Raw genomic sequence first — 20915 nt, 5'->3', positions numbered from 1 at the left:
GTCGGGACCTCTCGAGCACGTATATGTTCTACGACTACTATCCAGAGCATTCTGCGCCAACCATTCTCACAGCCATTGATTCTGTAGGAGCGGCTATTCCCAACTGAATCGCTGTCTGAACTCGCCTTATTTCGAGATCACGACAGATTTCTGCGTGCCCACGATAAGTTGCTCGAACCACTAAAAAGCGTCTCGGTCGACGGCGTACCAAGCCGCGACCGACGTGAAAAAGAGGTCTCAGTCTGGTGGAAACGTCCCACCTGTACCATGATCTCCTACATCCAATAGGGCAGTCGGGATTCTTTTTGGTCCGAATCGCACTGGCTCTGACGTAAGACTTCCGCAGAGCTCAAACCGTAGACTCTCTGATTATGTCACGTTATAACGCGTAATCGCTCTCGCGGGGGAAAAAGAACATACGATGCCCCCTTCAGATATTTCAATATTCGATTACAAAACACTCGACGTACTCTGTCGGCGACCGGATGCATGTCCAACTCAACCGAGCCGAATCTATACCGCGATGAGCTCTGCTGGGGCATTGCAACGAAGTCTGCTAGGGCGCCCTAGCCGGATGTAGGCGGTCTCTCGATTTCGTCGATTCGAGCTACGACCCCCGGGTGAACTGAGAGTCCAAGGAACGTCATTCGACGCCCCCTCGGCCAGAGCAAAGTGATTTCCCAAAGTTGACGGCGCTGCTGCTCGAACGATGCGGTATCGGAAGACAGTCCCTGGGAGAAACGCCGGTCTGCCCAGCTAAGAAGCGTCCTCCGGACTAGCGCGGCACCTTCATTTGTCTAATTAAACGCAACTTGTTCCATCTCCATCTCAGGCTCAGGCTAAAAGGAGTAATTGAATTCTGCAGGTGGAGTCCGACGAAGCGAGTTGGTGGTTACTGAGGGCAGATGGAGCTTCAAGTGGCGCTTAATTTCCTGATCTCCTTCCTCTATAACAAACTCCCCAGACGTCGAGTGAACCATTTCGGAGAAGAACTCGAAAAAGCTCTGCAAGTAAAATTCCAGGTGAGTTTCCATGAGGAAAACGGTCTCTGTGGAATCGAGCTCAGATTCCACATTTGTTCGGATATACATACAGCGAACATGCAGCAAATCTGTTCTCGACGACAGCGCTCGAGCACGCGAAGGCATGAATGATAGCCTAGGAGTTGCTGTCGCCTGAGAGTTGATGTGCTATCGATTCTATTGGGTGCTCGCTTGTCACTCTAGGGCCACTGGTATCCTGACCAACCATTCAAAGGCTCGGCTTACCGCTGCGTGAAAACGACACCACCTCTCGATCCTGTTTTCGCCATAGCAGCTCGCGAGTCGGGAGTAGATATCCGTGATATCGAGGAAAACCTCCCACAAGAGCTCTCCATATGGATCGACCCCGGAGAGGTTCGTACACGTACATGGAATTATTTTCAGCTCGCATATTTCTTCGGCTAAAATCGTAGCGCTCTCCCGATACCGATAGATCGCCTCCTTGGCCTGCTATCCGCAGCGACGCGTGTATTTGCTAGATGCGTTTATGCTTTGAATAGATTTCTGAGTTTTGTGAGGAATGTTCCAGGTATCTTATCAGATGAGCGAAAAAGGTCCAGTGAAGGTCCTCTATAGCGAGTCCAACTGCATAGAGGAACGCTCCGATCGCGAAGTAATTAAAACGTTCAATCCTGAGGCGCAATGCTTCAAACCGGTCGATGCTCTAACCCAGCAGCTCAACGGTCTGCAAGTGGAAGATTGCCTCAACTGCTCACCGACGCCGAATCCGAGTGAGTAACCCATTGAGTTGGTCTTCTAAGGACCCTCGAAACCCCATCGAGGGGGAGTACTGCCCGCGATCTCGACTGACCGACGACCACATTGCAGACTGTGAGCGTTGCGATCCATCGTTCAGTTCTGGCTCGTCTCCCTCGTCGTCCTACAAGAGCGTTTCTCCTACGCCACCAAATTTCCTGAACAAATCGGCGCAACCTCTGACCTTCACGACGGCGAGCTTCGCGCAGACCAAGTTTGGATCAACGAAGCTCAAAAGCAATGCTAAGCGAAACAATGGCACACGGATGTCATCGACCGAGTTCTCTAATTACATCAAACAACGCGCAATTGCGCAACAGGTTCGTACGCGACGTTTCGCTAGGAACTTCTCCCATCGCCGAAAGGTCGAACGGAGCCCTTCCTCACCGGGGATGAGGATATCGAGAGTTGTTACCGGGCGTGACTTTGTACGTGACAGGCATTTGTATCCACAGGCCGCCCAACAGCAATTGTCCGTCATGAGTCTCCGTGGCAATATCTCACCCATGTTCGAGCGACCCAGATCTCTCAGCCCTCACCCTTCCTCATTCGCAGCCGAGCAGCCTATGATGTACACAGGGAACGTGGGGTCACTTTACCCGTCTAACTACCCGGCGGATTTCGCGCGCTCCCCGACCCGGACAAGATCGTACACCATGCAAACCCGTGGATCACCAAACCATCTCTCAGTCTCGGTGCCACATCCACTCGGTAAGTTCGAGAGCTGTTCAACTCAACGGATGAGTGCAACGAGGCCAAGTGGAAGCCGGCAAAGTTTCCGCAAGCGGATGCAGACAGGGGGAAATGAAGGAAGCCGGGCTCGAGCAGGCCAGAAGTTAACAAGCGGATGTAATGGCTGCCACAAAGTGTCGCTTCGTTACGCAGCACGACGCGGGCGGCAGTATTAAACTCCGCCAACTATCATCAGGTGTAGTCTCGTAGTTGATTATATGAGAAGACTTCTTGCAGGCTCCTCACTGTTGTCGACGTCTGCGGGTAACGTATCGTCGACGTCCCCGAGTCCACCGTCGTCGAACGGAGATTACACCGAGTTCTCAATCCCGTACTCATCAACGGGATCGCATCAACTTCTCGTGGCCTCCAACTAGATGGGGTCGGACCGGCAATTCTCGTGGAGCCGAGGAAGATCCGTAGCTGGAAAATCGCTCCGTTCCCAGCTCGGAACACCACGGCTTCGTTCCTCATCGGATATCCCTGCCATTCAAAGGAAATGGTTTTATACTTTTATATAACGTCGACGATGAGTTCGTAAGTTACGGCTCGGGCTCGTGAAACGGAAGAACTACGCTATGAGTCGCACCATTCGGAGCACAGTGAAGATTTGATTGATTTAGTCGAGGTACGACTTTAATTGCGGTTTTCGAAATTCAGAACTCTTGCGGGGAACTCGCCTCGACGCAGCGTATGTGAATTTAATGTACCACACTTTGCACTGAGTTTATCACGGAAGGCCCATCAAAGAGTGATTCGGGCGGACAGATTGAATTTTCCAACCATTTCTTTTTAATCTCCATCAACGCTGCCCTCGAAACTAGTGGACTGTGGCTGACCTCAGTCTCCCTGCTGGAGTGCGAATCCAGCTACGAATTGATCTAGTTTTTCCCAACTTTCCGATACGGAATCCCAGAAACCCTCTGCAGCTGTACCAAGCCATGAGGAACCTACGGAAGAGGTATTTGCGTCTGACACACTTCCTCAATCGAATCCTGCGGGTGCATTTCTTCCGCAGAAAATCGGCCGCGGGGAAATCGGAAGCGCCAAAATCGAAGACACACTATATTGCGAACTTTCCCCGTCCCCACACGGGACAGGAGAGACGAGAGGCCGCTCGCCTCTCCCCGATATCCCTTGGTCTCTTCCGACTATCTCCATGTTTCGGTGGAGCGGCCCATGTTGACTATTGTCTAGCAAATTATATTTTAATATTTTAAAGCTGCAAAAAATATTCCGTGCTACTCGTTGGAATCGAAAACCGTCGCACCGCAATCAAGAGCGTACGTGCGCTCGGGCTTGCCGTCGACGGGACCAACGTATTCTGGTTACTCATGATTGCAATTATCGAAATCGTTGTCTGTTATATCGATGCAACTGTTGATTATCATAATGGGCCGAAGTAGGAGGCCGGAACGTACTTGTTTCCCATGAAAACACTTTCCCTACTGCGCGTTGTGTCAATTTCTACCAGCGTTGAATGCCGTGCTGCGGTACTGCAGTACTGCTTTTCCAGTAAACAAACAACTAGACACCGAATATTCCCTCTGCGTCCTATCTCAAATCGTTATTGCGCTCCCATCGTGGGAGGAGAAGGAATGCGAAGCGAGCGGGCGAGCAAGGTCCGCTCAGAAATCAGTATGGATGAATTTCATTACTGATATTCGTTCGCGAATGGAGGAGGCTTTTTTATTTTTGAAGAAAAAATACAAGCAGAACTGCTAGATCGGAGGATTATTATTCCCTTTAGGAAGTGAGCTACTCCCCCGGAGCTCGTTTAGCAACATGTAGGTATGTCTGATTCTTGGATATTCTTATTGCCTGCTGCACCGGAGGAGAATCGCGCCAGACCGTGGGAGGCATTTCCATGCACGTCGCGTCGCCTCGTGATAATTATATCCATTCAAACCCCTCGTAGATGACTCGATGAGATTTTACGGCCCGAAGGCCACAGCACTCACGGGAACTCCCGAGTGCCGAACCTTTCTTACTAATGCATAAAATATTCATGGAGAAGAAAAGAATGACGAGTGCGATGAGCGTGTCGTTCGAGAGGAGATAAATCGCTGAGGGAGCGCGACGAGGATGCTCTCAGTCTGCGCTAGACCGAAAATGATCAGAGAGGTTTAATGATCGAAGCGACTGTCAGGGTAATAGTCCTCATTAGGTTACCTAGATATCGACAAATAGTCGATCAGAACACGGATACCCAGATAAGCTCCATGGCGTCTCTCCGCTGTCCGGACTCATCGTGGAATGTGTCCGAACGTGAGCACGGTGGCGCCGGCGGAGCTCGTTCATGACTCGATAATCCAGATATGGTTTCTCCTCAGAGCAGAGAATCGAAACTCTGAATCAAGGAGGGATTATTGCAGATACTGACCTAGTTCATTAAGTTTTTCGTTTCGTTCGCCATCCGATTCTATTTTTTCGTATTCCTCAAATGGTTGAATAATAATTTATAAGGTGACGGAGCCTCGAATCCAGGTGGACAAGCGTCAGATGTATATTTGTGTGCAGAGGAAGCAAGATCCGCCATCGTAGAAGAAATATCTCTGGTCTGGTTCGAGAGCCAGGAGTTCGGTACGAACACCTTGAAGAGTCTGAAGCCTAAACCTATCTATGCTTGTGTACTCGATGACGTCGTGTCGTCCGCGAGATCATCCCGGTCGACATTGTTTCTCTATCTATGATATTTATCTGGTCGTATACCCAAATATCGAGGAAGAATCCATCTAAAATAATCGCTCTAGGGAAAATTGATTAGTTGTGTTTCGAGACAGATTTAGAATTGGTAACTTCCAATCCTGTTCTACTGTCAAAAGAGGAACGATATACGAGGCAGAATTCCCCAGTGACTTTGCTGGGGTCTCATTCCCGTTCAAGCACGAGGCGGACGAACTCGGAGCGAATTTTGCGAATCAAACCCCTGCGGAACTAGCGGAGCCGCGAACGGGAACTCAACTCTTGAGCCGGTATAGAACCCGATACAGCATACTTTTGGTATATTTTTAAGTTTATATTCAACAATTCATGATAATAAAGACGGTTTTCCTAAATAATGCTGCGATGCCCGTTATTCTTGAGCACTCGACTTATTCGCCGCATGATTTCCAGTGAAACAGGATATCGTCCGAGAGCTTCAAGGCAGATCCAGAGGCGAGTCGATATCCCCGGATCAGATGCCAGAGTCCGCGACTGGGGACCGTCGATCAAGGTTCTGCACATGAAGTCTCCCAGGAGCACATGATTCCGAAGCGAAATTACAGGGGATCGCTTGTTTCTCATCCCTCGACACTTTCGTTTCTCCCTGCGAGTGTTTTTTTTCCCGGCCATGTGACCCAAAGTTGCAATGCAAGCTGTGCATTCGAGCAGATAGATATCGTGAGGTCGCACGCGAGAATGCATTGCGTTACCATCTACGCTAAGTTTGCGCATGTTGTGATCACTTATGGCTCTATACCTAGACCTATTTGACCCTGGGGGCAGCGAGAAGACGTCAGCGCATTGCTTGGAGGATCGGGAGCCAGGTTCGATCCGAAGACGGTACGGCTCAGGCTCACTTGGCTGCGGAATGGGTGGAACTTCAATGCTTTTTTGCCGAAGGAAAGAGCGTTTTTTAGGGGCGGAACGAGGCCCCTCGGCCAAACTGATGCCATCATCTCAACGTTTGGACCAACCTTATCGACACATCGAGGATATTCATATCGACAATCAAAATGAGGGCAAAAATCTCTCCAGCGCAAAACTATGCTTCCCCCTTGGCCAAGGATCTCAATTCTTTCTCGCATTGGCGAATAAAACAAGCGTCGCATCCCGGTACACCCGGGATCCTCCGAATCCTTTTCCTTGCGGATCGCGGAATCGCCCAGATACGCAGCTCATTCAAGAGCCCACGATCCCGAGCCGTGGCGAGGCTGCGTGAGAGAAGCGTGATGGCAGCTTCCGATGGATCGATTAAATCTCGCGTATTATTTCTTCCCTCCACATCTCTCCTGCTACGAACTCGGAATTCCTCAGAAGCTGAGTTGCTCCGGAGCCCTCCGGTCCTCAGGCGATTTCCCTCCATCTTCGAGTCGATCCGGGTAAAAATATACTTTTATTTCCTCCTCTCATTCTGGAAATCTCGTAAGCCGAAAACAGCCAGCCGTACAAAAGCCTCTGGAAAGAGTCGCGCCGCCGAGCTTCCATACATGTGGGAGGGAGGGAAGGAAGGACAGAGCGAGGAAGCGAGAGACCCAGCTACAGGGGGACCTTTGGCAGAGAGCGTCGCAGGGCTTGGGGTTTCTATTTTGGGAACGTGGCCTTTACTGTCCGAAGATAGAGAGCTGGAGGGACTTTTTCCCGATTCTAGAGGAGTGTCGCAGACATCCCCCGAGTAATGTCACTCTCTCCAAATTGGATGACCTTGAGCCGATTCGCGCTACCTACGGCAGGGCTCACAGAACCTGCGGCAAACGTTGTCGTTCCTCCCTTCCAGCGCCCTCCGGAAAACTCGACCAGGACGACTAGTTCGCCTGCCTCCTATCCTTCTTGGATCAGCGCTCCTTCCAAGGTAGAAAACTGTCTCGCAGAACGCCAGCTGAGACCGAGCGCGTCTGCGGGGGCTTTCGGGTCACTCCCCAAACATGGGAATTACTGACAGGAGCACGGAGTTCCGACGCTGGATCGGATTGACTCCTTCTTTTTTTGGGACTATCCCCTCCCGGGCTAGATTCGTGCAGCTCATGTGACGGAGTCTTCATACCTCGGAAGATTCTTGGAATTGCGTTCCGGAAAGCCCTCCAGGATATGAGCGTCGTCGAGTGGCTCGAATCGAGAGGATTATCCTCGTAAGTTTCCCCCGGGGCGACGAGGAGCTCCAGGAACGCCTCGACCGCCATTAGGAACTTTCTAGGCGTCTTTGATCTCGTATGGCGAGGTGGTTTGAATTTCTGAATAATCCTCGTGCGCTTGAATGAATGAATATTTGAGACTACCAGAGGAGAAAATGAATCTCACCGCTTCGCTCCTACGAGTCTCCTCGCGGCTCGAGCTCAGAAGTCCAGCTGAGTATGGCTGACTAAAATAGATCCGAATCGATACTGAATCGGCGATTTTGTTATCAAGGAAATCCGCCCCCTATGGTATTCTAAAGCTGGGAGGACGCCCTTGAGATTGACAAATCCACGCTACATAACCACTGCATGGAGGCGGTGAGATGAGCCTTCACGCTATACGTTCTCGGCGTCGTTAGCTCCTCGTATAGAACCGCATTCCCATTTGAGAATCATTCGTGAGCTCTATAAAAGTATAAACCGTCACTTCGAAAACTCCCGGACCGTCCATACCTCGATTCTCGGAGCCTCGCCGCGCCGATTGTGTCTTTGGTTAGATTAGGTTGATAGAATTTTTCAGGTAAACGGAATCCTGATAGAACTTGAGCCAACCTTCCGTTTTCGGACCGCCTCTCCCAATTACCTCCGAGGATCCTAGGAAAACTCGAGGGGCTCGCCAGCGGGCTACTCCGGAGAGAGGCTCTCACGGATGAACCTCATTGGGTGTTCCAGGGAAATCTCCTCATCAGGAATCGGGCTCCCGGAATCTCTCGGCTTTGACTCATTCCCCACTTCTGTGGTGATCTGCAGCAACTGATTCATTTCAGACTGCGATAGCAGAAGTAGATCATCTGCGTATAACCCTCCTGGAATAATTCTTCTTCCGTTGATCTCGAATATATCTTCTGAGGTCCTGATCGCCACTCCATTCCTGATTCTACAAGCTCTTTCCCCAACTTCGAGATGTACAGCATGGACAGGAAGGGATGGCGACAGGGCGCACCCTTGCCTCAGACCCTGTTCCTGCTCGATACTTATCGATCTTTTCGATCCTGCGTTTAGGACGCCTGAGTTGTGGCTGATGATCAGCTTAAGCGAAGATATCAGCTTGTGAGACATTCCACATTCGCTCAGAATTTCCCAGAGTTTCGCTCGTTCCACCTTGTCATATGCTTTCGAGCAATCCAAGAAGGTGGCTTTCGACCCCCTCCTCTCTGCTCTCGTCATTTCTGTGGTAGAGGTGACAATGGAGATACAGTCTCCCCCCTTCTATCTCTTCGATACCCATTGTGCATTCCACTAACTAAGTATTTCATGACCTTCTATCCAGCCATGCAATTTCCGGCCATGCATTCCAAATCATCTTGACCTTCTCCGAGGATTTTCTTGCGTCCGCGGACGACCGGGGTGCTCATCGCTCCCCTAGTCCACCTGTATTGATGACCTGAACTTCCCGCCTGCGGCTGGGAAGAGCTCAATCCCGGCACACTTGCTCGTACCTGTCTTTCGGTACCTATGACCTTTTTATGCGACAGAGTCCTTTTTCTGAACTCCGCCCGCATTTTATTCATCTCCTCCTCCGGATATTCGACCGGTCATAGATACCATTCTACGATATACTCCGCAACGTTCTCTTCCGCAATGACCGTGAGAATCGGCTGCCTCTGATGGCTAGCCTGGGCTGTCCCACATTGTGTCCACTAGTCGGCTCCAATGTGCCATAGATTAGGCATGCGGACCTTGCCGCTCCTCATTTCCTTCACCTACTCACTTATTTTGTTGATCTCCTCGGCTACATACCTAAGGGTGTCAACAGAAGGGGTTATCAGAAACGCCCACGATACTGTTCGTACCGCAGAAAATCCTCCGAAAATCAGTCGCTCATAATTTATAAAAGGATGACAAGTTAGCGGAGGAGCCCGACCGATATGGGGAAAATCACCGTCCCAAGAGTTCCATCCTCTGCGTCTCTCATGGAAATCTGGCTCCGGTCGAGCCCGGGCAAAAGAAGGACATCCGATTTTTTCCAAAGTTCCCCGATTTCGGGACGGCTAGCCGCGAGTACTTTCATTATATCCAACGCATTCGCCCGACTCGACGCAAACACATCGGATGAGACGACCCTTCCTCAGGCGATATAACATTTTTTATATTTTCCACACGATCCGGTCTATTGACAGTAGCCCTCATCGCATTGCATTCTTGCGGGAGAGTCTCACGTCGCTCTTGCTACCCGATATCATCTGCGTGATACTGCTTATGGAAGACACTCCTTTGCTGCCAGCGCCGGCGAACGAAGTAGAATATTCGAACGTCGGTAGCAGATCCATCCCGGTGGTTCCTGACCACATTCGAGACCACTTCACGGGGCAAGGCGTTCTAGAAACCATCCGAACTCGGATGAATCTTCTTCAACCTTTGACGATGGTCGACGGAATATCAGTCGGTCGTGGAGTCGAGAGGTCTGCCCTTGCCAGAATTCGAACTTTTCGGGGACCAGGATCAAGCCACCCCTGAAATACCGATAATATAAAATAAAGATGTGAGATGAAATGTCCAATTCGGGAACACGTCTTCGGTCAGAAGCGGTGGAGCAGTTGCTCAAAGTACTCACCAGTTTTCGGGACACGGAATCTCCTTGGATTCATCGGCATATTTCTCGGTTAGGGCCGCATGCTCATCGTCAAGTACCTGTTGGCGAAAATAATGAGGAGTCCAACCAGGGTGGATCACCCGCCTCCATCCAAATATCGGGGTTCTCACCTTTCTTGACTCGACTACAGTACTCTGTTTACTGAGTAGAGCAGAAATTCGACTCCCCCGAGGTCGAGTGTGGAAGTATTTTTCGCTCTCCTCCCGTGAGATTTTCCCAACCTTCCCTTCGATGCGGACTTGACGATGCTGTTGATCCCAATAGAAGAGCATCGCCGCTTTCGGGTTAGCCAACTGCAAGGAAATCATTGTCGAGGACAACGATCGAGAGTATGATTGGAATCCCGATGGTAATTTGATTACTAACCAATTCGCGTCCTTTCCTAGAGTCGTAATTGGTGAAGAACACAAATCCATCTTCGTTGAATCCTTTCAGAAGAACCATTCGCACAGAGGGTATTCCCTCCGGTGTCGCCGAAGCAACAGCGACCGCATTAGTTTCGAAAGTGTGTCCTGTCAGAAGAAAACAGTTCTGATTGAGCTACACCGCGTCGCGCGTCGGCGCTCCAGGTGTAGCTCAATCAAAGCTACCCGCCACACACACAATTTGTGAAAGGCGAAAATCTGGGAGGAACTAGGAACTGACCTGAGTCCTTCGCTTCGGTGAACCAATGATCGAAGAGCGCGACCGGTTCTCTCTTCGGGAGTTTGTCCTCGCGTAGGACATCCCATATAGCTTTGTAGGGCTTACGCATTTCTAGGGGTTGGATAAGAAGAGACTTCTAATTGGTTTGGCTGGGTAATTCTCGCGGGACTCGGATCCCCTGAAGAGGACGGTGACCTTTTTGAGGCATTCCAAGCATTGAAAAGTGCTTCGAATGCACTTATGGAGACTGTGGGAAGACTGCAATAGGCTTGCGGGCGGGGACTTCGGCCCCAGGTACGGATGCAGGAACACGGCCGTGCCACCGTGGCCAGCACCCAAGTCTTGCGGAACGAGTTTTTCCCATATGACATTGTACTCGACAGGACTGTCCCACGGCTATCCATCAGTTTTGCTATTCGATGATCATTCATCAGGATTCTGGCTCCGCGGAACTCTTCACATCCACATGCGCCGCGTTCGGAAATATCACTAAGGCAGCCGGTAGACCCGCGACGATGTCCTCACAGTCGATCGCCGAGAATCTGAGCTCGACCGAGCTCCCCAGAGACGGACGATAGAGGAAAGATTGGAAAAAGTCCCAGCTCATTTCGGGGGAAAAAGAGAACTTCGCCGGTTCACGATTTCTTCTAATAGGGAGTTCGTCCGATCCGCTGCCGGATCATTTTGAACTGAACAAGCTCTCGATATCTCTTAGAAACATCTCCCTTCGGCGCTTACCACGGAGTGATGTGCTGGTCATGATGCCTCTCAAAACCTTGTGGATCATAAATACAGTTTTCTTCGCCGACTGTAAAGCTGATTCCAATCAGCTGCTTCGCCAACGCAAGTCCTGCGCATGCCCGAGGCGGAGGAGCCTATGGTCGACTAGTCGCTTCTTGGGTGAGAGTGGGGGAGAGAAAAAGCCCGCGAAATTCGAGCCTAGAGAGCTCTATCGTTCGAGACGCTCTGTGGCTCGCGCTCTAGAGTCAGAGTCGGATTGGATCATTTCCCTATGATAGACCTCACGGGTGTAGTCGCCATCACTCTCCACGTCCAGCTTACAGAAGGACTATAATTGCAGTAAAGATTAACCTGTGGGAGGCGATGAACGCTAACGGCTGAGCCGTGTCACCAAGTCACCGCGGGTCGCAATTCGCAAGGGAGATCAAATCGCTCAATCCGAGCCATGCTGGGCAATACAGCCCCAGGAGATTTTGAGCGGATATTCTGGAGCTTGACTTGGGATCAGTCAGTACGGATGCCTTTCAATGCTTGAAAGGTCACATTGAAGAGTCTTCAGGTCGAGTCAATGGATTTATACACTTTCAGCGATTCATAAAAATATCATGAATGAAAGTGGGATATGGACAAGAGCACATCGAATAGAATAAGTATCAGCGGACGATAAGATCACAGGTTATTGAGCCTAAAATTCATTACTCCCGTCGATAAGTTGGAAACGTCGACTGGGTCTTATAGCTTCGACTGGAGAAGGGCAACAGGCTGGTCCGACGATTTCTTTGCGGCTTCCGAACGCTCGAATAGCTGTCGATCTTCGAGCGCGTCTAAAGCTTTCGCCATACCACCTCCGCTGAGGTTTCCTGCGATTTTCCTTATGGAATCAATCTTAGCAGCTGCCGCCTGGAATCAAGGGGGGTCTTTAGTTGTCTAACGTCCCGAATGAGGGGGCCGGCTGCTGTGATGACAACCGTTCTGCTGGATCGATATCGGAGATTACGCGCAGATGTTTGTCATCGGCTGAATTCCGTCGGCGGTCTCACGGAGATTTCGAGACGGTTCGCGGCAAGAGAAAACTCTTTCTTATTGTGAGTCGGACAATTCGCGGGATTCATGAGTCGAAATCAGCTCCGGAGGAACATACGCAAGACTCTCGACCACGGAGGATTAATCATGAACTGGAAGGTCCCCTGTCGTCCGCCTCAGGACGATCTTCTTGGGCGGGAATGGACAATCCCTACAAATGCCGCGGACAGCCTTTGAGAGGCAATTGGTGAAGCGATTTGAGCTTTCTTGTAAGCATTCACATTTCTGTCGACTATCGTTCAGCATTATTCCATAACTGCCTTCAAGATCGCGACGTCCGTGCGGGAAGCACACAGTTTCCGAAGCCGCTTCGAAGTAGGCGAGCACCAGAACCGCTAACGTTGCGAGCTGTCCACGGCGCTTCATCGACCTTGACCGATATCCCCGTCCATTGGCGAACGGCTAGAACTCCTCAATTTTGGCAGGTTCGATCACATCAAGTTTTGTATGAGGATCCCATCTCCCCGAGTTCGGGAGCCGCACAAGTTCGGCCGACCTCGGAAAACAGGAAATTGAGGGAAGGGGAACTCACCGATTTCTTTTGAGTTGGCGCTTGAGCGGACGCGGTGTTCTGCGGGACTTCCTCTCCAGAAGTCAGTAATTTATCGCTGGCTTCAGTGTCCCCTTGGAGACCATCGGCGACTTTGAAGAAATCGTTCATTTCTCTCAGATTCTCAGAGATTATCGAGTGTTAGTGGTAGCCGTTGTTTCAGCTCATAGACGCTTATCTATCGGCGGAAACCATCTGAAAGGGAAGAAGAATGAACTTGAGCGGAGAATCTCCGGGATCACAGCTCTCTATCGAAACCTCTAAGCGGTGCAGTCCGAATTTGGTGTTGCTTGAAAGCTCGAGCGCTGCCCTCCGTCGGTTCCTCGTCCGTGGCCCCGTACCAAGATCGACAGGAGACATCCACAGACCCGGTACATCGGCAGTCGCTTTTCTATCGAATTTTCCTTCCCCAGGGACCGCGACCCGCAGTCTGTGATTCGGGATACCCGATGAGGCCAGACGGTGCCCCCTTTATGTTTCCGTAAGTCATTAGATGAGGTATTCTTCGACAGATCATGCCGCACACTATTTCGCACGCGTCTGCTGAATCAGCAACCTTCGCGCGCTTTCGCAATCGAATCCAAGCGGCACATAATCTGGTCAGGGTTCGGAACCTTCGCGCAGATAGACCATAGACCCGATGTTCCACCAGATCGCCGACACAGAATACATGAAACGTCTTGGGCAACATTGTAATCCATTTATTTCGCCAGCCGCTTAGGGATCCGAAGATCGTCCAGACTCTTCTTCTTGAGGGAAGCGGATTCTCGTCACAGAGGACCCGTCAACTCTCTGACGAGATCTAAAAGTATCTGGAGCAGCTCTCAATGTATGTATGAGAGATCGGAAAAAGTCATTTTGATTGAGCAGTTTTTCTCCATTGTCCCTCAAAATCTCCGGCCTGAAGCATCGAGTGCTGCTTTCGCGTTACGTCGAAGATTCGAGGAGATTCTCGTCGGGGTTTTCCCTCCGAGCAGCATCGCTCGAGGTCCGACTCTGATCGGAACACTCCGTATTGACAGCGAGGAACACAATCCGATGCTACGGATTTGTTCTGCTTCAAACCGAGTTCCCCGGATGCCAGACTGATACATTCTACTTTCGTGGCGAGTTGAAAGCGACAGCGTTGTCAGCCCCTTTTCATGTGATGCCAACGCAAGTCTTACTGTTTGTACTTCTGGTTTTCGCTTTTTGTTTTCCTTAGCTGTCGTGCCGCGGTGAAGGGATCGGAAATTGCTCGCTGCGCGCGACTTCACCCGACTCTGCTCCCAGCCAAGGAAACCACGGGGAGAGTCGGGAGCTTTTTGCAGGCTCCCGGCGACAAGCCACAACCACTGATGGGAGTCCAAGTCGTCAAGACAGGCACGTACGCCTGGATCGATGTCCGTCCCGGTAGTTCGGGAATCGCTCAAATTGGTACAGCGGTTTGCAGAAACTCGGGCAACCCAGAAGGTATCTTGGGTCGCCTATGAATCGGAAGCGAAAGTGGAACTTACCGACGTCCAAACGAGAAATCTCCGATCAACACGTCGCTCGAAACTGCACAGTCACTGGTGTGCAAGTCTCGCTTCTGCACAATGCTTTCTGAGCTATAACAGACTGCAATGCGAGCCGAAGGTTGAGAGCCGAAAAAAGTGGGAAGGGAAGTCCCGACGTCAGAGCCGGCGTTAACATTGCTTTGCCACGAGAGCTGAGTCACTTAAGACCTTGGCAACAGAAACACAGGACAGCGAACGAATTTTCATTGAGCTATTCGTGCAGGGATCGGATTCCGAGATACCGTTTACCCCGATGGCCACCGCAGAAACGCCTACCAAGGAAAAACGCAGGCAAAGACGGGGGGTGCGGATACCTCAGCTTCGACGATCCGAAGCGCGAATACGTGTGACGAGCAGAAAATCGATGCTTAGTACTCTCGGATCGGAAGAAGAGCAATCATCGTCCTGCTCGCATCAGAAACAAGAGCTCTCAGCTGTTTTGGGGTGAAGGCGCTCGTTGGGGAGAACGACATCGACCGCACCGGGATTACGGCTGAGGGTCGGATCGCGAACCGATCGATGATAATGATCGTTAGGGCGACGTAGTTTGTGAGCAGCTGGATTTTAGGCTCCGCGACCCGCGGTCAGGAAGTCCCCCAGCGTGAATTCATTCAATCCAGACATGCTCGCAGACGGATATGTCGGGTCACTGATCTCCCTACCCCAAGCTAAAGCATGCCAGAAACTCAACCACGAGGCATCCTCTAACGCTGGTCAGACCCTGAAGTCTCACGGAAAACTTTCCTTGATCCGGCGTCACGTGGAACACAAAGGATTCGTCCCGGGAGCGGCTATCTGGACTTGAATGCGACGAAAGTTGTGACGTCGCCTGCGGTAATTTCCGGGAGTCCGAGTCATGATGCTACGCACGTCACTTATTCCATCGACGATGTTACTACCCTGTTTACTGAATCTTCATCGGCTTAGACGAAAATAAGGGTAGTCCATGCCGCGCTGACTCATCGCGATCTTTTTCGCCTCTGCTCCACGTTTAATGAAGGGGAAGCGGCGTGAAAAAGAAAGGAACTCAAGATCCGTCCCTTTATTGTTCAACCGGAACCGGCTAAGTTAATCCATCGCATTCGTAACAACTTTTGATCGGATTATTGGCTCTCGACCTAAACTGCACAACCTGAGTTCCATGCTACAAACTATATTTACAATACTTCCATGAGCTTCAATCGTTCACTAAATTGTCTCCAGAAACTTTTTCCCTATGTATTCTGAGGGGCTCACGGAGTGGAACACCCGCTGCACTTCCTGAGCATCACGCATTGTTGAAACGGAACTCTTGCAAAATAGATATTCTTTACAGAAAAGTGTGAGCGTGATCAGACCGGGTTTTCCGAACGCAACGGGGAGCCCCGGATCGATGACTAGGTAATGCTGTAACAGAATCACTGCACGGCGCAAACAGTACTAGGTTTCCCGGCGTCGGTGCTGAAGTTCTTACGGATCGATGAGCGTTTCAGAGCTGGAAGAGGAAAACCGCCGTCGTATCGAGCTCAGCACGGAGAATGGAAAACCTAGGAAACGATGATAGACTTCACGGACACAATGGTCGAAATGGTGGAGGAAAAATGAGCGGCTAAGCATTTAATATCGCACCAACCTTCGATGAAAACTTCTCTGCGGAAAGATCCTGCGGCGAGTCTACTGGGATCGTTGGACGCCCTTAGACCGATCTCGAAGAGACCCACGACAGGCTTATGGTCAGACGTCGAGAAGCATTCGATACTGTCGTACAAATGGACTGTCAGGGGCTGACCCTCGGAGCTCCGATAGAGAATTCGATCCTGTGAACGAGTGGGGCTCATTTCGAAAAAATTCACGGCAATAAGCTGCTGGCTCCCAGCCAGTGAGGTGTCGATTGATGGTCCCCGATGCCGAATATTCAGAAGAATGAATTTCAGATATTTCGACTCACGGTGTAAGAAGGAACGCGGATCGTGTTTTTGTCGTACATGTTGGAGTTGACCTCGTATTTGAAAGTTGGCGCAAAGTTTATGTCGGCTTCGTGAAATCCGGAGAAAGCGTCTCCACTCGTAATAACGTGCCTAAGCTGATCGAACTTGAAGAGTGATTTGTAGTCTCGATCCGCTAATACTCTGAAAGAGTTACTAATTACTCGGAGCCGTGCCTTGGGGATGGCGTTCATCCTGTATGGGCTTGAGTGCTCTCATCCAGAAAAATATAGCTCAGAATCGGGGAAAGGAGATCAGAACGATAGATGCTCCGTGGTGAGGAACGAGCTCCCAGAATCATGAAAGGGGAGCTCTCGGAGTGCTTACTTGAGAACAGTTTCCGAATTCGTATCCAATCGAAAGTTGAGGTCTCCAAACCAGAAGATTGCGTCAAACTTTGGGGGACCGGACGGAGACACTTTCGAAAGCGATACCGTTGATGGGAACAAGGTGCGCATAATCTTTTCGTAATCAGCGATTCTGTTGTGCTGCTTGTTTTCGTGAGCTGGAAGAGGATAATGAAGAATGTTCAACTATGTTCTCAATAAGCGAGATCGCTCCATTGTGACAGGAACGTCAACGATATTCAGCATCCTCGAAGCAGTCGGCCTGTTTCGGGCTCACCTGTCAGGTGCGAATTCACGAAAAGCATCGATGTCCCGAAGAAACTGAACGCGGTGCATACGGCTCCTTTTGTTTTGAGCGCCGAGCCAGCACGAGTTGATTGCAGAGTATCTTGCGGAATGCCGCAGTACCAAATGAGATCCCGTTGAACAAAAACACACAAATGTAGCACTCCCAGATGGCAAGAATGGAACAGGACATGTGAAGGCATTAGCGCCTGCTGCAGTCGTACTTCCCACTCTCTCCTGGAAGGAACTCTACGGTACTTCGCGAAACTCGATTCTGCGGAATTCACCTGTCTACCATGAAGACTCCAGGGATTGATTTTGAGCATACTTGTCGTTTGCTCCCTCTTGCGTCCCGATGAGATACATGTCGACTTTTTCCCCGCTTGAGGTCATCAAGAGTTCGCTCAGATTCTTTGGACCCATCTGCGGGATGAATACTTCCTTAGCTTTCCGCTCGAATATTCCACAGTTGGATGATCGGCTTCCGGGAAAATCATTCAAAGCGCCGCTTCCCGTGATATTGCAGTCATGAATACGACGTCGAAAACTGCGACAGAAACAAGGACAGGTCCATGTCAAGGCCGACTCACCGAACTGTTCATGTTCCATGACGCTATGAAAATCCGAAGCTTTCTGTCGGGGAAGACTCGTAATAGTTCTGTTTCGTTGATGAGGGGAGACGAGCCGATCGTAGGGGCGGACGATCCCCTCGAAGAAGCCCTTTGAAAGATCCGGAACTTCAGCTTGCGTTCCCAACCAAAGCATTCCCGCCCTAAGGCCGTCCTGTGAACGTAGGGTTCAATGCACTTCATAACGGACACCGAGGTCCAAAGCAGGCAGTGCTACGAAGCGTTAAGCCGGTCATGCACTGTTCAACATATCACGGACAGAGGATAAATGACCGTGGAGTACGGGAAGCCTGGCGAGAGTACGCCAGCTAACGGATTCTGATTCACGCCAGATCTGATCGGAGCAATTTCAGAGAACATTGTGTTTTTTTTTAGATTTTCGGAAGGGAATGTGAATCGGTGTTCGACTTCTTTCATCTTCTCATATGCACACAACGATCCTTTTCTCCTCAGGAGTGAGCTATGCTGCGCTCGAGGATAAACTGGTACCACTGCTTTTTCCCTACATTTTCTCATACACGGGCTCCTTTTTGACGAGACGAGAGATGAAGGTGCGCTCCCTAGAAGATGGCGCTTTCTCTCAGAGGGGCACCCCCCTGGTATGCTCAACTATCGGAGACGATGGGGACTTCAGGCTTCGATTGAGGCATAGACGAGCATTCTCTGATTTCAAGACTAGCTTTTGAGAACGAGCATCTACTCGACGCTCCGAAGAAGGGCTGGCATTCGCTTCGATTGTTAGGACCACAGCGATAACTCCCGGATGACTTTTCAGTGATCCCGAAGACATTTAGGTCGATTCTTCCCGGACTCCTCAATCCCCCACCATTCGCTTCGCGTCAGCTCAACCTACCGTGTTTCCCCGAATATAAGCCAGGGGCTTATTTTCTTTCGACCCTCAAAAAAGACTCCGGGGCTTACTTTCGGGGGACGGCTTATTTTAATTTATTGGACGAAATTCCGGTCTACGAGATAAGACTTCAACCATTGTCTTCACTCGATAACAACAACGTCATCGTCCTCTGGTAAATCTTCATAAAAGTCAATTGCTTGGAGACGGTCCCCAAGATGTTGCGTTTCGATCTTTCTGCGTAGTATCGGTCCTAGTCGTTCATGTTTGCCGATATACGTGTTCTCGAATCTATGTGCTCCATCGAGGTAACCTGCGCGTAGAGCAGACAGTGTCACTGACATGAGACAGCACTGACACTGTCTCATGTCAGTGCTTCCTCCGCGGTGCGCAATCAGGAAAACGAGAGCCTTGGACTTGAACAAATCCGAGCTCTCAACCGAGCCTATTCCTGGTCAGCCAGGGCTTAGTTTCGGGGGAGGGCTTATTCTAACGCTAAACTCGAAAATGTAGGCAGGGCTTATTTTCGGGGGAGGTCTTATATTCGGGGAAACACGGTATCTACACATTGCCCCCGAAGACAGCCAAGTCGAAAGTTGCCACTGAAAGACTCCGAGCAGCTTAGAAACTTCTCTGATGGGAAACTCCCAAAAATCTCAAGCCCGAAATCCTTTCAGAATCCCAATCGAAACCACCGCAGGGCGCTCCATCGCTCCCTCCCGAGTGATTATTATGAGCGAATGCTAGTCAAGGGTTACTATGTACTGATAATGGCTATCCGACTACCTGCTAGTGTTCAAAGTGCTGTGACTCTAAATGAAATCACACAGCGGCTTGCGCTTATGTACACTCACATGTCTGTCGGGGAATATTCACGTCATCCTCTGAGCAAGTCTCCACTGGAACCCATAAAGCCTCGAGATCATGTGTTCATCGGTAGTCGTGTACACTATCCATGTTTATTTCGAACGTCTGTTGTGAAATGTCTGGCGTTGCCTTGGAGTGCTCCGGCGAGAGAGCGGACTCGCTCACGGGTCCGTATCTGACGGTGACTTCGGCTCAGAATCCGGATCCCTCACCGCGGGCCCTCGAATTTTCGATGATTCCGCCAAAGTCGATACTCCATAAGTCTCCCACGTACGTTCGAAAAGCTCAGGATTCGGGGGACCTGTCAGCTGATATACGACCGTGACGACGCGCTCCAAGGTCCTCGTGGAGTCCCCGAGAGTCTCGCTGCTAATTCCGATCTCGATGGAGGCGGAAGCCATGCTCATTTAAGGCGAGATATCCCCAGAATCCACGCCGGCTATCTTCGCGGGGATTGGCGTAGAAGTGAAGTCTCCGATGGGCCACCTCCTTGTTTCACGCTGGAGGAATTCTTTCTCCCGCAGATCGCGGAAAGCGTTCGCGATCTTTCAGCTAGCACAGAGACATGGGGGGACTTTTTCCATCTCATGACCGCACGAGCTCTCAATCATGATTCACGTGATAGAGAACCTTGAAGCTCGTCAGGAGGTTCATGCAGGCGCGTGCCCAGGATTTTTTTCTGGGGAAGGGGGGGACGGGGCCATTGTTTTGGTGGGGGCAAACCACCGTTGATGATGAGCCTCAGCATGGATAGCTCGTATCTCATGTGCGGCTCCTTGTCATCCCTCCCAAACGCAATGGAGGTTGATACCTAATCTCATTCCATCGCACTCCACCTCTCATCTTGTGGGCCGGCGTTGCAGAACCGGGGGATACTCGTATAGCTAGCGGCTCGTGGAGCTTCTCTGAGGGGTATCCGGAGCGATCGGTATTCGGCTCCAGCTGAGAGGAGATGAATCAGCAGGCAGCAATCGACGGATCAGCTGACGGGTTTCCAGAAACATTCTTTCTGGATGGATGGCTTGGGGAATGGTTAGCTGGAAATCTGGGTTATGAGAGGCCTAGTCTTCTTCCCTCTTGTCGACTCCTCGACCTGCGGGTTGGCCTACAGCGGCAGGTAATATTGGAAGAACTCGAGCACGTACGGGGGGTTCTTAGGACGAGAGAGGGCGGGAAAGGCTGCTCCAGTTTATCATACCTTCCTCGAGCAACTGAGAGGGAACAATGCCGTATTCTTCGTCGCATCTTCGGCTCTGGTTCATGATAGTACTCTACATGACAGTAGGACTTCATGCTGACGCCGAACCCGATGTAATTGCCGGCTCGAACGAGCAATTCTCCTCCGGTCTCCCATATTGTATGGCGTGATCGATAGCCGTCCGGCGGTGCTACCTGGGTATCCTCTCTCCAATCCT

General features: G+C 50.7%; 3 protein-coding genes across 3 annotated transcripts; 1 reads left to right on the top strand and 2 right to left on the bottom strand.

Moving 5' to 3' along the window:
* The first annotated feature begins 869 nt into the window (after nucleotides 1-869).
* On the top strand, nucleotides 870-3405 carry Tob (Transducer of ERBB2). The gene is made up of 6 exons (XM_003744414.3): nucleotides 870-1022; nucleotides 1227-1397; nucleotides 1573-1774; nucleotides 1872-2119; nucleotides 2255-2510; nucleotides 2769-3405. The coding sequence occupies exons 1-6, from the start codon at nucleotides 906-908 to the stop codon at nucleotides 2906-2908; spliced, it is 1134 nt and encodes a 377-aa protein (XP_003744462.1). The 5' UTR covers nucleotides 870-905; the 3' UTR covers nucleotides 2909-3405.
* A 5971-nt stretch (nucleotides 3406-9376) lies between these two features.
* On the bottom strand, nucleotides 9377-11501 carry LOC100902791 (pyridoxine/pyridoxamine 5'-phosphate oxidase). The gene is made up of 6 exons (XM_003744398.2): nucleotides 11385-11501; nucleotides 10647-10757; nucleotides 10368-10513; nucleotides 10112-10294; nucleotides 9963-10039; nucleotides 9377-9861 (listed from the first exon to the last, which is right to left on the bottom strand). Exons 1-6 carry the CDS (start codon nucleotides 11431-11433, stop codon nucleotides 9711-9713), a joined length of 717 nt encoding a protein of 238 aa, XP_003744446.1. The 5' UTR covers nucleotides 11434-11501; the 3' UTR covers nucleotides 9377-9710.
* Nucleotides 11502-15955: 4454 nt separating this feature from the next.
* INPP5E (Inositol-3-phosphate synthase) lies at nucleotides 15956-17966 on the bottom strand. The gene is made up of 7 exons (XM_003744413.2): nucleotides 17745-17966; nucleotides 17483-17577; nucleotides 17147-17391; nucleotides 16850-17027; nucleotides 16486-16666; nucleotides 16171-16354; nucleotides 15956-16032 (listed from the first exon to the last, which is right to left on the bottom strand). The coding sequence occupies exons 1-7, from the start codon at nucleotides 17964-17966 to the stop codon at nucleotides 15956-15958; spliced, it is 1182 nt and encodes a 393-aa protein (XP_003744461.2).
* Between the last annotated feature and the right edge of the window lie 2949 nt (nucleotides 17967-20915).

Source organism: Galendromus occidentalis, unplaced genomic scaffold (genome assembly GCF_000255335.2).
Source record: "Galendromus occidentalis unplaced genomic scaffold, Mocc_1.1 scf7180000077466, whole genome shotgun sequence".
Lineage (NCBI taxonomy): Eukaryota > Metazoa > Arthropoda > Arachnida > Mesostigmata > Phytoseiidae > Galendromus > Galendromus occidentalis.
This window is presented reverse-complemented; position numbering and strand designations above follow the sequence as displayed.